General features: G+C 37.6%; 1 protein-coding gene and 1 pseudogene across 2 annotated transcripts in view; both read right to left on the reverse strand.

Moving 5' to 3' along the window:
- GABRA3 (gamma-aminobutyric acid type A receptor alpha3 subunit) overlaps positions 1 to 15245 on the reverse strand; it is a 153961-nt gene that overhangs the window by 61908 nt on the left and 76808 nt on the right. For both annotated transcript variants that reach the window (XM_029240645.1, XM_029240646.1), the window contains exon 4: positions 14718 to 14938. In XM_029240645.1, the coding sequence (XP_029096478.1) occupies positions 14718 to 14938 (221 nt within the window). The remainder of the gene's footprint in view (positions 1 to 14717; positions 14939 to 15245) is intronic.
- LOC114906641 lies at positions 8099 to 8199 on the reverse strand (annotated as a pseudogene).

A 15245-nucleotide genomic window follows, 5' to 3' on the forward strand; every position in this document is an offset into this window, starting at 1 on the left:
ATGGGAAGGAGGTACTTTTTAGCCCTTCATGCATGCACACACATACCCACACCCTCCTCAGGTACTGCCCTCATTTCACTGTTCACTATGTTTTGTAGCACCCTGGCTCCCTTGTCATCCCACTCTTTGCTTCTCAACAGCTGGTTTTTATTCCACCACAGTAATAAGTTAAAGTTTTATTACTTCCATAGCACCCTAACTTGTATCTCTACCTTTACCCTTTCTCCTTATAGTATTGGGTTGGCCAAAAAGTTCGCTCGTGTTTTTCCATAACATCTTACAAAAAACCTGAACAAACTTTTTGGCCAACCCTATGTATTCTCTACAGGATAGCCGTCTAGTATTTCCTCATCTTATACAGAGTAAAAGCCAAAGTCCTTGCTATGGCTTACAGGGTCTTACATGATCTTATCTTCTGTTCCTCTCTGGCTTATCTTCTACTATGCCCTCCCTTGCTCACTCTTTTCCAGCCACTCTGGCTTCCTTGCTGCTCTTTCAACATGCCAGTCTCTCTTACATCATAGCCTTGGTATGCTTTCATGGTATGCTTTCATGCCTCTTTCAAGTCTTGGTATGCTTTCATGCCTCTTTCAAGTCTTTGCTTAACTACCTTGTTTTTTTTTCTTATTATCTTGTAAGTGAGGCCTACCCCAACCTCCATTCAGTTTACTATCCATACTATGGTTAGTAAACTTTACCATGCGCTTTCTTTTCCCATAGTACCTAACTTATAACATGCCATGTAATTAATTTTTTCTATTTATCATCATTTTTTTCTCCTTACTGTAGAGCTATGGATTTTTGTCTTGGATCTTCTTTGATGTGTGCCAGGAGCATAGCACAGTACCTAGCACATTGTAGGTGTTCAATACATATCTATTGAATCAATTAACTAACGAATGATTTTTCTTTCCTAAAAGCATGTATTTCTGTGAAGACCTTGCAGACGCGAGGTATAGATCGGGCAATATAGGGTTCAGGTATTCCGAGGGTTCCAGGCAAATAGCATCTTTCTTTCTTTTCTTTTTTTGATTTTTTTAATAGAACTTTATTGGAGTATAATTGCTTCACAATACCATGTCAGTTTCTGTTGCACAATAAAGTGATCAGCCGTACGCATACACATGTCCCCATATCCCCTCCCTCTTGAGCCTCCCTCCCACCCTCCCTATCCCACCCCTCTAGGTCATCGCAAAGCACCAACAGGCAAATAGCATCTTAATATGATTCCTTAATAGCATAATATCTCAACCTATACTTAGTGGTCATCTAGCCTCTTTCCTAGAATTTCAGATCTGAAAGACCCTTATAGAAAGCATCCAGTTTTATCCCATCATATATTTGACATATGATAAAGCAGAAGGGAAGAACATTTCTCAAATAACCCAACAAGTCTGGGATAGAGCTGACTAAAAGTTTTCTAATTGTTTCACTCAACAAATAATTTTTTTTTTTTTTTTGCAGAACGCGGGCCTCTCACTGTTGTGGCCTCTCCCGTTGCGGAGCACAGGCTCCGGACGCGCAGGCTCAGCGGCCATGGCTCACGGGCCTAGCTGCTTCGCGGCATGTGGGATCTTCCCGGACCGGGGCACGAACCCGTGTCCCCTGCATCGGCAGGCAGACTCTCAACCACTGCGCCACCAGGGAAGCCCAACAAATAATTTTTGATCGTGTACTATACGCCAGGTATTATTCTAAGCAATATAAGTACATCAGCAAACATACCAAGGTTGTTACCATCTTGAAGCTTACATTTGAGTAGAGGGAAGACAAAAAAGAAACAAGTAAAATAAGTAAACTATATAATGTGTTAAAAGGCAATATGTCTCAGGAAAAAAAATAAGATGTGAGTAGAAACTATTGACGAGGCATTGCAATTTTCAATAGCGTGTTCAGGGAATACCTCACAGAGTAGGTGACATTTAAGCAACGAACCTGAAGGTAATGAGAGTGAGCCTTATGGACACCTGGAAAAAGAACATTCAAAGTAGAGGGAGCAGAAAATGCAAAGGCCCTGAGGTAGAAATGTGACCAATGTGTTCCAAAAATAGCAACTATGCCACTGTGGCTGTAGTGGAGAGACCAAGGGGGAAGATTAATAGAAGATGAGTTCAAAGAGGAAACTAGTGGTTACCAGTGCGGAGAGAGAAGGGAAAGGGGAAGGGAAAAGATAGGGGTTGCAGATTAAGAGGTACAATGCACTATGTTAAAATAAATAAGCTACAAGAATATATTGCAGAACCCAGCGAACATAGCCAATATTTTATAATAACTTTAAGTGGAGTATAACCTTTAAAAATTGTGAATCACTTGTACACCTGAAACCTATATAATACTGTACATCAATTATACCTCAGGTAAACAAAAACACTCTTCAGGAGTGGTTGAGGTGTCAGGCAGGCTATTTCTATTATCATGGAGTAAAGGGCAGGATCTGACATTAATGTTGAAATAGAAAAGATAGTAAAATCATTAATAGCCATTATTAGTAGAGGATGAGTCACTTGAAATATATCACCACTAAACACCCAAACCAAGCAGTATATTAGTCATAAGAATCCCAGTTTTCTGCAAATGGCATTGCTTTGTTCTTTTTAATGGCTGAGTATTCCACTGTATATATGTACCACGTCTTCTTTTTTTATTAATTTTTATTGGGGCATAGTTGCTTTACTATGTTGTGTTAGTTTCTGCTGTACAGTAAAGTGAATCCACTATACGTATACATATATCCACTCTTCTTTTGGATTTCCTTCCCTTTTAGGTCACCACAGAGCATTGAGTAGTTTCCTGTGCTATACACTAGGTTCTCATTAGTTATCTATTTTACATATGGTAGTGTATATATGTCAATCCCAATCTCCCAATTCATCCCACCCCACCTCCCCACTGTGGTGTCCGTACGTTTGCTCTCTACGTCTGTGTCTCTATTTCTGCTTTGCAAATAAGTTCATCTGCGTGATTTTTCTAGATTCCATATATAGCAATATTATACAATATTTGTTTTTCTCTTTCTGACTTACTTCACTCTGTACAACAGTCTCTAGGTCCATCCACGTCTCTGCTAATGGCACAACTTCGTTCCTTTTTATGGCTGAGTAATATTCCATTGTATATATGTACCACATTTTCTTTATCCATTCCTCTGTGGATGGACATTTAGGTTACTTCCATGTCCTAGCTATTGTAAATAGTGCTGCAATGAACATTGGGGTGCATGTGTCTTTTTGAATTATGGTTTCTTCTGGGTATATGCCCAGGGGTGGGATTGCTGGGTCGTATGGTAGTTCTATTTTTAGATTTTAAGGAACCTCCAGACTGTTCTCCACAGTGGCTGCACCAAGTTACATTCCCACCAACAGTGTAGGAGGGTTCCCTTCACAGCAACATGGATGGACCTAGAGATTGTCATACTGAGTGGAGTCATAATGAGAGAGACAAATATCATATGATACTGCTTATATGTGGAATCTAAAAAAAAAAAAGGGTACAAATGAACTTATTTAAACAGAAGTAGAATCACGAATGTAGAGAACAAACTTATGGTCACCAAGGGATAAGGCAGGGGGATAAATGGGGAGATTGGGATTGAAATATACACACTACTATATATAAAATAGATAACTACTAAGAACCTGCTGTATAGCTCGGGGAACTCTACTCAGTACTCTGTAATGGACTATATGGGAAAAGAATCATAAAAAAAAAAGAGTGGATACATGTATATGTATAACTGATTCACTTTGCTGTACACCTGAAACTAACAAAACATTGTAAATCAAGTATACTCCAATAAAACCTAAAAAAAAAAGAATCCCAGTTTTCTGCAAGTTTCCCATTAAATCCTCAAGCTATAGGCAAAAGGCTTCAGTACACTGGAAGCCCTTGGGCTTCCTAATTGGAATACCAGAGTTTCACTACTGCATTTAGCCCTTATATGGAGCACATCTAGGTTTTAACAATTACCTCAGATGTGTTGCTCCATCCTCATTTTCTGATATTCACACTTTTCCCCCACTCTCCAGCCATCTGCCAATACTTGTGATTTTGCCAAACAAAGCTCTCATGCTTTTGTGCCTTTCTACAAATTGCTGGGTTCTTTTTTGTCCTGCCAGGAATGCCCTTTCCTCTTTATATGTGGAACAAATTCCATTCAAGTCCATGCTCAAATATTACCTCTTCTGTGATAACTTTGTATGTGCCCTATAGGCATAGTGAGTTCTCCAGCTCACAGAAATCCCAGAGCACTTTGTACAAGTAGCTTAGTGCTTAACACTGTTGAAATAACTTCCTAGGCTCAAGATGGAGCCACTCCTGCCTGGGGTGCCACATCAAAAAACAAAAAGTTAGATGACTTTCATGTCCCTATAAATGCTCTACTTGACGGAAACACAGTATATCCAGTCTGTTTATGTGTCTGTCTTCTGCAAGTAAGTGTGAGAAACTTGAGAGAAGGGTCTCTACATATTATTCTAATCTGATGCATAGTACGGTGATTGGCACATAGCATATAGTCAGTAAATGCTTCTTGATTTAATAAATATTTCTACAAGATAGACAGAGCAGGTATTTTCAGCCCCATTTCCCAGAAGAAGAAACTGAGGTCCAGAAAACAGAAATGCCTTGTCCATGGTTACACTGCTGATCTGGGCCAGAGTTAGGACTCACACTTAGAGCTCCTAATTCCTAAAGTTCATTTCACTATAACATACATACTCTGTCTAGGGGTAGTGAAACTGAGCAGGACCCTGTGGGGCCCTCCCAGGTACAAATCCCCTGTTTCTCCATTGGGGAATTTGGGGTTTTTGAGCATGATCTACCTCTTCTCCTTGCACGGCCCTGCAATAAAGCTTTCTCTGCTCCAAACCCCAATGTTTCCATTTGTTTGGCCTCACTGGGCATTGGACCCACTAACTTGCATTCGAAAACAGTAGCATCTAAAATAGTTGGGTTCTTTGGAACCAGAGGGACCCTTCTGATGATCTGTAGATCCCCCTTGTGTTAGAATGATCTTTCTTTTTTTTAACATCTTTATTGGGGTATAATTGCTTTACAATGGTGTGTTAGTTTCTGCTTTATAACAAAGTGAATCAGTTCTTTTTAACAGACTCAATCTGCCTGAGGTTCAGCTTCTTGCCTTTGAGAATAAAGGCAATTCTTGTTATTTCAAGGCCCTGATTTCCTCTTGCATTTGGCAAAAATGAAACAAATGTGAGAAGACCTCTTGGGAATACATTTTTCCTTCCCTCCCTTAAATGCTAGTTCCCATGTGGTGCTTTCCCACATCTGGGCCCATGTCTCCAAGCTGTAATGAAACCTATAATTTTTAGCTTATAGCACCTCATTGTTGGCTTTTTGTGAAACTTCCATTATGCCTTATAGTACAGTAAATTATGTGTCCTATCTTTCCTGCTAAGATGTGAATTCTTGGAGGGTAGGGGTTGATATCACCACAGAGTCCACAGCATAATTTGTGATTAACTGAGACTTGTAATATTACTTGCTTCTCACCTCATTGTAAGCTTTCTCAGGGTCCAAAGTGAGCCATTCTATCTCTTCTATGCTCTTCCATTCATCAGAGTGAAACACACTAAGTGTGGTTCTGTGAGTCAGTTTCTAGCTTAATGAATAAGGAACTACAGGTGGAATCCCCTAGAGCAAAAGCCACTACAAAAAAGGACTGTGTGAAACAAAGCTATCAATGCTTGTTTGATTTGATTACATTAAGTGCTATACAACTAACAATGTGACCCAAATGCCTTCCCTGGTTCCTGGCCATTTCAGAGGAAGTCTCTGTAATGAAGACTCACATGCAAGCTATTTGCATCTAAAGCAAGAGGAGAGGAGCTTTATTATTAACATTTCCGTGTGTGTTGGTGGGGAAAGTTCAGGTATCATGCACAATTTATCTTTCAAATAATTTGTCTTTGGAACATCCCAAGTACAGGAGCAAAACTGACCCAATCAGACAAAGGATAAAGGAAGGCATGCAGGTCTGAATATGATAATAGGTCTCTCTTAATTGGTCAAAAAATACCATTTTCTTCTTGATGATGCAAACATGGAGAAATGAGTGCTTATTTTGTTTAATTTGTACCTAAACATAGGACACTATTAGTGTGTGGCCTAATATATAGAGGACACTTTGTGCAATGTATTTAATTTTATAAAATCCCATTGTGTCAAAGTTCTGGGTGACAGACCTGCATTTCCAGCTGCAGCTTGTCATGTCCACCTCAAACTCATTATGCTTAAAAAAACTGATATCCCCTACATTCCCTTCTTAGAGGAAGTAGTGGGATGTAGTAGGGAAAAACAGTTTGCTTTAACATAAGAGTGACTTGAGATTCTGTACCAGCTCTGCCAGTTATTAATGGTGTGACTGTTGTTCTATTGAAACTTCAGTTTAGTAATTATAAAAATGGGGATATTAACACAAAAACCTCTACACAGTGGGCATGTGGCAGGACATATGTCAAGCAATTCACATGGCTTATCACATTTACTCCAAGTGTGGACAAAGAATGTTGCCTGTCATTCCAATAAATAAGGAATGTTGCCAGACACCAAGCCATCAGCCACTGCCCTGTTACGTTACCACCAACTAATTAGAAAAAAGTCACACATCCCACAACTATCACCCCAAATTTTGCCTATTAAAAACTTCTCCCCCAAAACCATCAGAATGGGGAGACTTGGGTTTTTTGAGCATGAGCCACCCATTCTTCTTGCTTGGTCCTGCAGTAAACCTTTATCTGCACAAAATTCCAATGGTTTGGTTTGTTTGGCCTCACTGTGTGTCGGGCACACAAAATTGCATTAGGTGACAGTTCAGTCACAATGAACTTTTTCTAAGTTTCTTTATTGTATCATCACTACCTCCCCTGCTCATTCTTCTGGCCTTCATATCTGCTGTACTCTCTCTCTCTGGAACATTTCTTCCCTATCTTTTATTATAATTTACTTCTACACATCTTTTAAGTTGCAGTTTAAAAGTTATTTCCTCTGGAATTCATTGTAGATATTCCCCATAGACTCACTTCATTGTCCCTGCTAGATGCTCATATAGCATATGCTCATAAAGCATATTTCACTCTGTGCTTCCCTGATCATAGCACATATTCTACATTTTCATCATCTGTTTTCCCCAATAGAATGTAGTTATATGAGAGCAGAACCCACATCTATTTTTGCCCACCACTTTATCCCTAGTGCCCAGAACACTCTTTGGGTCTGATTAAGCCCTCAAGAAATATTTTTGGAAGAATTAACAAATAAAAGCTCTAACAACAGACATGAATTTTCTGATGCATGTTGTCAACTCATAAATACCTGCATTTGTGTATGCTCTTTTCCCTCCCTGGAATACCCTCCTATACCTCACCCTGTCCCTCATCTGTTTAATAGTTACCTATATTTCCTTTAAAATTCAAGATACAGGATAAGTATTATCTCCTTTTCACAACTTTCCTTGGTGTCTCCACATGATTTTTTTCCCAAATGTTTCACTTTTAATTGTAGACACAGCTCCTATATTGAGTTTCACAAAAAAGCATGTCTTTCAACAATGCAACCAAACAGTGTTCAATGTAATGTGGTGTAAGCAACATTTAACATAATTCAACTGCTTTAACCTAAATACACCTACTGCTTAAGTCTCCACATGATTTTAGATGCTTTTTACCCTGTAATTCCATCACATTTTGTGCCTGCCTCTATTTAAGGACTTTTATATTATTGCACAGCTATCTGTGCATATGTTTTCTTTAACTACTAGACAGTAAAGTCACTAAGAGCATGAGCTGTGTCTTATTTATCTCTGTAGTTCAGCATATATCCCAAAGCCTTAAACACAATAGCACTCATAAATATGTTGAATGAATGATTCAAGTGAATGAGATAAAATCTAGCTAAATTCAAAAAGTACTTTTCCCTCCTATGCAAATAATCACTGGAACTTTCTTTTATTGTATTATATATTATGCAACATTTATATATAATAAGTATAAAGAACACAACAATGAACGTATTTCCCCATATCTTCATTAATAAATAAGATGTCATTAATAGAAATAAAGTTCCCTATATCCATGTCTGAAAAAATGGAAAATACCTCATAAATGTGTATATCATCTTGACCTGGACTCTGTTCATCTTTTCTGTATTGTTTCAATTTTACTATGTGTGCTGCTGAAGCAAACAGCAGGTAATGAGCTTTGGCCTGCATTTTTACGGTTGTCTTGAGGTCACAAGATGAAGCAAGGGAAGGCTTGATTCTAAAGTGTCCTAGTTATACAGCCATGCAATGCTTGGTCATATTTTTCTAAAAAGTTGTCCTTGTTTAATTTTCCTATGGAATTCAGATTCTTTTTCTTTTCTTTTCTTTTTTTTTTTTTTTTGCGGTACGCGGGCCTCTCACTGCCGTGGCCTCTCCCATTGCGGAGCACAGGCTCCAGACGCACAGGCTCAGTGGCCATGGCTCACGGGCCTAGCCGCTCTGTGGCATCTGGGATCCTCCCGGACCGGGGCACGAACCTGTGTCCCCTGCATCGGCAGGCGGACTCTCAACCACTGCGCCATCAGGGAAGCCCCCAGATACTACTTCTAAGGGTCAAAATAATGAGAGGAATGCTGTAGAATGACATTTCCTGAAAAATTCTAAGTATTCTTCAGACCTTATCCAATTTGTGCTTTTCATGTGTCTACAAGACAGGCAGCAGCCACATTATTATCAAAATGAGAAAGCAGATAATTTGTGTCTTGCAAAAGGTCACTAGACAAATAAATTATGTGGTGATAAATAGAGTCAAGCTCTTATTTTAAGTTTTGAACCTAGGTTTCCCTCTGGATCCACCTTCCTGGGTCAACAGTGAAGCATTTACTGTGTAAGGGAACCAATAGCTTCATCATGCTCCTGAACTTCTGTACCTCTTCTGTTCTGTCCTTCAGAATAAGCACAAGGGCATTCTGCATAGACTTCTATCTTATCGAACTCCACTTTCTTGTCCAATTCAGACTAGAATGAAGGACCTAATGGTCATCTTCTCATTCATCCAACTCTATTTTCAGGTGACTAATCTTCTGCCCTCCTCAGTCTGCATCCTCTCTTCTTCATATTTCAACACTCCCATCCTCCCATCTCCTTTCTTCTCTCTTTTCTATTCCTCCTCCAAAACTTAAACCTATCCTCTATTCTCTTTTCCTTTTATTATTCAGTTTCTCCACTATCCTGTTCTCCTCATTCACTCTGTTTCTTTCCCTCTATTATTCTCAGTCTCTATGTGTTCCTTTTCTGCCCATCACACTTCCCTCCAACCACCTCATTCCATACATCCTCTCTTCTGTTTATATCTACTCCACTCCATTCTTTCCACAGTTGTGTACACTGTCATCTCCTCTTCAAACACTTCTCTTTATGCACTTTATTACAAGTATATCTCTATTCTACCTATTCCTCCACTTATGCTCTAGTCTCTTCAAATTCTCCTTCATACATTATAACCATTCAGACTTCTACTCTGCCCTATCCTCCCCATGTCCTTTTCAACATTTATGTCTAATTTCATGTCCTTCCATGCAGTGTCAGAACAGGTATCCCTCTTCCTTTATAAGTAAAACTTTCCCTGTAGTTTGGATACCATCTCCTGACAGTTTTCTCTGGGAACCTGATGTCAGAAAAACCCTATTTCTACTGTATCTTCAACATTTACCTTTCTACTAGCCCCTTCCAGCTATCTCACAAATATGTGCCAGTCTCTCCGTTCAAAACAAATAACTATTTCCTTTACGCCTGAATATATCTATTATATACCCATCCCTTTCATTTTCAAGCAAGTTCCCAGAAAGTATTTTCTATGTTCACTATCTCCACTACCTCTATGCTAACTCATAAAAACTCCTCATTGCACTAATCACTCCATTGAAAGAGTGTACGTGAAGAACACCAGTGTTTTCCATGTTACCAAACCTAATACATACTTTCAATTCTCTATATTAGTAGATATCTTTTTAATAGCCAACAATATTGTAAAGATGTATAAGTAATAGTAAAGAGCATAAAATTGCAGGCAAGCTGCCAGAGTATGAATGCTTGACCATTTACTACCTAGGTGATCTTAGAAAATGTTACTCACTCTGTGTCTCAGATTCCTCACCTGTAAAGTTGGAATAATTGTATCTATCTCATAGACTTGTTATGAAGATCATAAAAGTAGAATGATTATAAAAATGCATGGCACATTGTAAGTACTATATTGATGGAAACTATTGTACTTATTATGCTATTATTGTATTATTATTATTGATCACTCTCATCTTTTTGAAACCCTTTACACTTTCAATATATTAGCCAAAATGTGTTCAATCAATATTCAGTAACAATCCTAAAATATCAGTGTCCTAAAACCACAAAGGTTTCTTTCTCATTCACACTATTTGTCTATCTCAGGTTGTGGGAGGGATGTTCTCTTCTATGTTATCTTTAATAAGGGACACAGAATGATAGAGCCAAGGCCACCTGGCATAATGCTACTCACTGTGGCCAGGGGAGAGGAACATGGAAAATCATGTACTGGCTCTTAAGAGTTTCTAATCCTTAACAGATACATACTACTATATACAAAATAGATAAACAACAAGACCCACTGTAGAGCACAGGAGACTATATTCAATATCCTGTAATAACCTATAATGTCAAAGAATCTGAAAAAATATATATAACTGAATCACTTTGCTGTATACCTGAAACTAACACAACATTGTAAATCAACTATACTTTTTAAAAAAAGATAAATGAACTTTATGACCAGTGCTGCAAATTCATCCTGAGTAAAATGATACTTAATTTTATGAATTAAAAAGAACAATATTCTGGTTCCTGAGTGATCACTGTGTTTCCAGAAGGTACTGATATGGAAGCAGTTATAATAGATTCCACTAACTGCAAAATTTTTGCACAGAGATGAAAATAAAGGAATGTACATGTTAAAAAAGCAATAAATAAATAAAATTTCCAATTCTCCCTCAGAAATCACACCTGTTATTTCCACTCACATTTGGTTAGCCAAAGCAATTCATTTGTCTAAGGCTCTATGGAAGTGAAATACTAACATATACCCAGAGGGAAGTGAACTGGAAATATTGGAAGTAGCAGTATTGACTACCACACTTAGCTTTCAAGACACTACACACTAGTGGTTCTATTAACACTTTCCTTTCTTTTCCTTTTCGGTCTCCATCATAGGTTCCTCTTTCTTCCCTTCTGCTTTAATGATAGTGATGCTACATGACTGGATGCTTGGCATGATTTTCCTCTCACTCTACATACTTTCCTGAAGTGATCATATGCATTCACATGGTTGTCCCACCATACTGACAATACCAAACTTTACATCTCTTGCTTGTGTCTCTCTCCTGATCTTATGACTTGAATATCCAACTACTGTTAGACTTCTGTCCCTGGATAATCTACAATCTTCTTAAACTTATCTTGTCCAAAATTAACCTCACAGATTTATTCTATCTAAATTTTTCCTAAATCTCATATGATCTACCCCAGTTCGCAATACCATCAGTCACCCATTTTACTTGGGTGCCTTCTACCTTAATTCCTCCTCTTTGCTCTCATTCTGACATTGGTTGTTTTCACTGTCTATTTCCTCAGTGTATCTCCCCATCTCCATCTTAATCCACTGCTCTGAATTAGAACTTCACCACTCCTCATCTAGACTATTTAATCTGTCTCCTAACCAGCTTTCCTATTTCCAGTCTTGTTCCCTACAAATGCATTCTTTACACAGTAACTAGGATGCCATATATAACATTAAAAAAAATTGACCACCTCCTTGTCTTGCTTATAATATACCATTCAATTTCCTGCAACTGCTCAGTTGGTTTTCTCTACCCGGAATGTCCTTCCTCTCTTCCCTCCACTTTCCACATACAATTTTCTTGACCACATTCTACTTATCTAATAAAGCAAAAATTAATGCCAATACTAATAATCAGGAACTTAGGTGTTGCCTCATCCAGGGACTCTTTGCTCAACTTGATCCAGAAGAATGAGTTAGATGACCCTTTTCTATTCTTTCATAATTACTCATAACTTTATCATTTCAGTTAATTTTTTGTGGTTATCTATTAGCCTTTTCCCCGTATTATATTGTGACTGTCTTAAGGACAAAGACCATATCTTCTTAATGTTTGCATAGCCAGAACCTAGTCCAGGGCCATGTATGTATTAGGAAGTCAAAACATGTTTGGTGAATGAATAAATGAATGGATGAAAAATACTAATCTTTCTTCCATCTGTAATTTCTCTCCCTGCAGTGTCCCTTTCCCTACTTCTATATGTCTTCTTTTCTTTCTTCCCATTTACTGCACACTTTACTCCAATTTCTCCTTTTTCTTTTAGGATATTCTAATATCTAGCCTTTTAATTTTATTTCATCTTCTGCCTTATCTTCTCAAATTTTCTATTCTTTTTCTCTCCTCTCATAGTCTCTCTTTCCTCTACCCATTTCTCCTTGATCAATTCATCTGTGTGTGTGTGTATAAAAGTTCTGGGAATAGACCAATAAAATAAATATATATGTTAATTTTATTGATCTCTTCTCCACATTATTCTTCCCAGTTCTATCCACTTCCTTTTTCTCCATCATTCTTTCCTCTACTCTCTCAGCTCCTCCTTTTTAATTCAACTTCTAACAATTGACTTGCTATCCATTTTTTCTTGGCCATCTTCTTGTCTCCCAAATTCTTTCAGAAGCACATCAATAAATAGTAAATTTAAAGTAATGAAGGACTAGCATACAGGCAAGCACACTTCATGTATTCATCACATATTTACCAGGTATGCATTATTTGAGTTTCATTGTGTATAATAACAAATGCACAGAACCTGCACCAAAAGATCACTCATTAATGTGGGAGGCAGCTTCAGGAAGTGACAACTGACAGCAAGAACCAAGAAAGTTTTTAGTGTTGGGGCAAAGAATCTTACTGAACTGGAAATGTGTTCAAAATTATTCTTTTAAAAGCAAAATTTACATACCTAAAATCTCTAATGATAATGAGTCATGAAAAACAAAACTGTGATGGTTTTATGCTTTGGGAGCAGAAAAGTATGAAATACATTATATATATAATATATATTCACATATATATTAAAAGTTATATTCTTAAGTTGTGTGGAAATTCACTTATATGAAACTCCTCAGCATTTCCACACAATGTGGCATAAAATATATGTTGCTATAATTTTGTATTTATATATGTAACATTGTACGTTTCAGAAAATAGCTAACATTATCTCACTTGATTCTCACAATTCTGCATCATATGGATAGTTTGTTGCTGCAGTTAAACCTAGGCTATTCTGACTGTCACAGTGTTCATGCCTGTGTATATGGCTGTAATTCTGTGTATGTAAATGCCCTTGACTATGTATATACCTGTGTATTGGTCTACACATGTCTCTGAGTATGCATAAACATTTATACATTGTGAATGTACATCTCTGTGTGTCTGAAAATGTTCATATGGCCAACTCTATTTTTTATTGAAATATAGTTGATTTGCAGTATTGTGTTAGTTTCAGGTATATAGCAAAGTGATTCCATTTATATATATATATATATATATACATACACCTATATACATATAAATATTTCAGATTATTTTCTATTATAGGTTATTATAAGATATTGAATATAGTTTCTTGTGCTATAACAGTACGTCATTGTTGTTTATCTATTTTATATATAGTAGTGTGTATATGTTAACCCCACACTTCTAATTTATCCCTCCCCCCTCCCTTTCCCTTTCCCCTTTTGGTAAACATAAGTTTGTTTTCTAAGTCTGTGAGTCTATTTCTGTTTTGTATAGAGATTCATTTGTATTATTTTTTAGATTCCATGTATAAGTGATAGCATATAATATTTGTCTTTCTCTGCCTGACTTATTTCACTTAGTATGATATTTTCTAGGTCCATCCATGCTGCTGCAAATGGCAATATTTCGTTCCTTTTTATGGCTGAGTAATATTCCATTGTGTGTGTGGTAATATTCCATTGTGTGTGTGTGTGTGTGTGTGTGTGTGTGTGTGTGTGTGTATCACATCTTCTTAAAGCAATCATCTATTGATGGGTACTTGTATTGTTTCCATGTCTTGACTATTATAAATAGTGCTGCTATGAACATTGGGGTGCACATTATCTTTTCAAATTAGAGTTTTTGTTTTTTCTGGGTATATGCCCAGGAGTGGGATTGATGTATTATATGTTAGCTCTATTTTCAGTTTTTTAAGGAACCTCCATACTGTTCTCATAGTGGCTGTACCAATTTACATTCCCACCAACAGTGTAGGAGGGTCCCTTTTCTCCACACCCTCTCCAGAACTTATTATTTGTAGACTTTTTAATGACAGCCATTCTTATCGGTGTGAGGTAATACCTCATGTGGTTTTGATTTGCATTTCTCTAATAATTAGTGATGGTGAGCAGCTTTTCATGTGCCTGTTGGCCAACTCTCTATACTTGTGTCTATAATATATACGTCTGCAAGTGTGCATACCTGCAAATGTGTTAGGAAGTATATGCCTATATGTACATTTCTAATCTGTAACCTTGACAGAATTTTCAATGGATAGCTTAAAACATGCTGATTTCAATCCTGGTCCTACCCCAGTATACTTTAGATGAGCTGCACCACTCTCTGACCTCATGGTGTAGAGGAGGGTTCCATTGTCCACCAGTCTGAGCAGCTTGTTAGGTGTGGTCATGTTATGGGCCACTGATTTCTTGCCATTGTGGAAGAAGGTGTCAGGGGTCCAGATCTTACTAGCCAGGAGATTATTCAGTGGAAGGATCTTCATGGGTCCATCAAATTTCAGTCTTTCATCATGCCATGTCTGTCGAAAAAATACATCAATGGTGTACTCCTAAGGACAAAAAGAGAGAGAACAATGTTTCAGTTGAGTTCTGGTAGTGACCCACAGTGCCCTTAGCAAATGTTAATTACTTTGCAGTATTTCCTCTGATGCAGAGAAGCAGCAGTCTATTAACAGTAGTTACTAGTAAGTAGGGCAAATGATTATGATTGAGAAAAAATGTCTTGGTGATCAGTAAGTACATAGATAATATGTTTGACAAGATTTTGCTTAGGAAGATCACTGCCAACACTGCCCTGCACATCATGCAAGCTGAACACAAGACTTTGCCTTATGAAAAGGAAAGAGCTCCCTTCTC

This window comes from Monodon monoceros, unplaced genomic scaffold (genome assembly GCF_005190385.1).
Source record: "Monodon monoceros isolate NGI ecotype Baffin Bay Population unplaced genomic scaffold, NGI_Narwhal_1 Super_Scaffold_22, whole genome shotgun sequence".
Lineage (NCBI taxonomy): Eukaryota > Metazoa > Chordata > Mammalia > Artiodactyla > Monodontidae > Monodon > Monodon monoceros.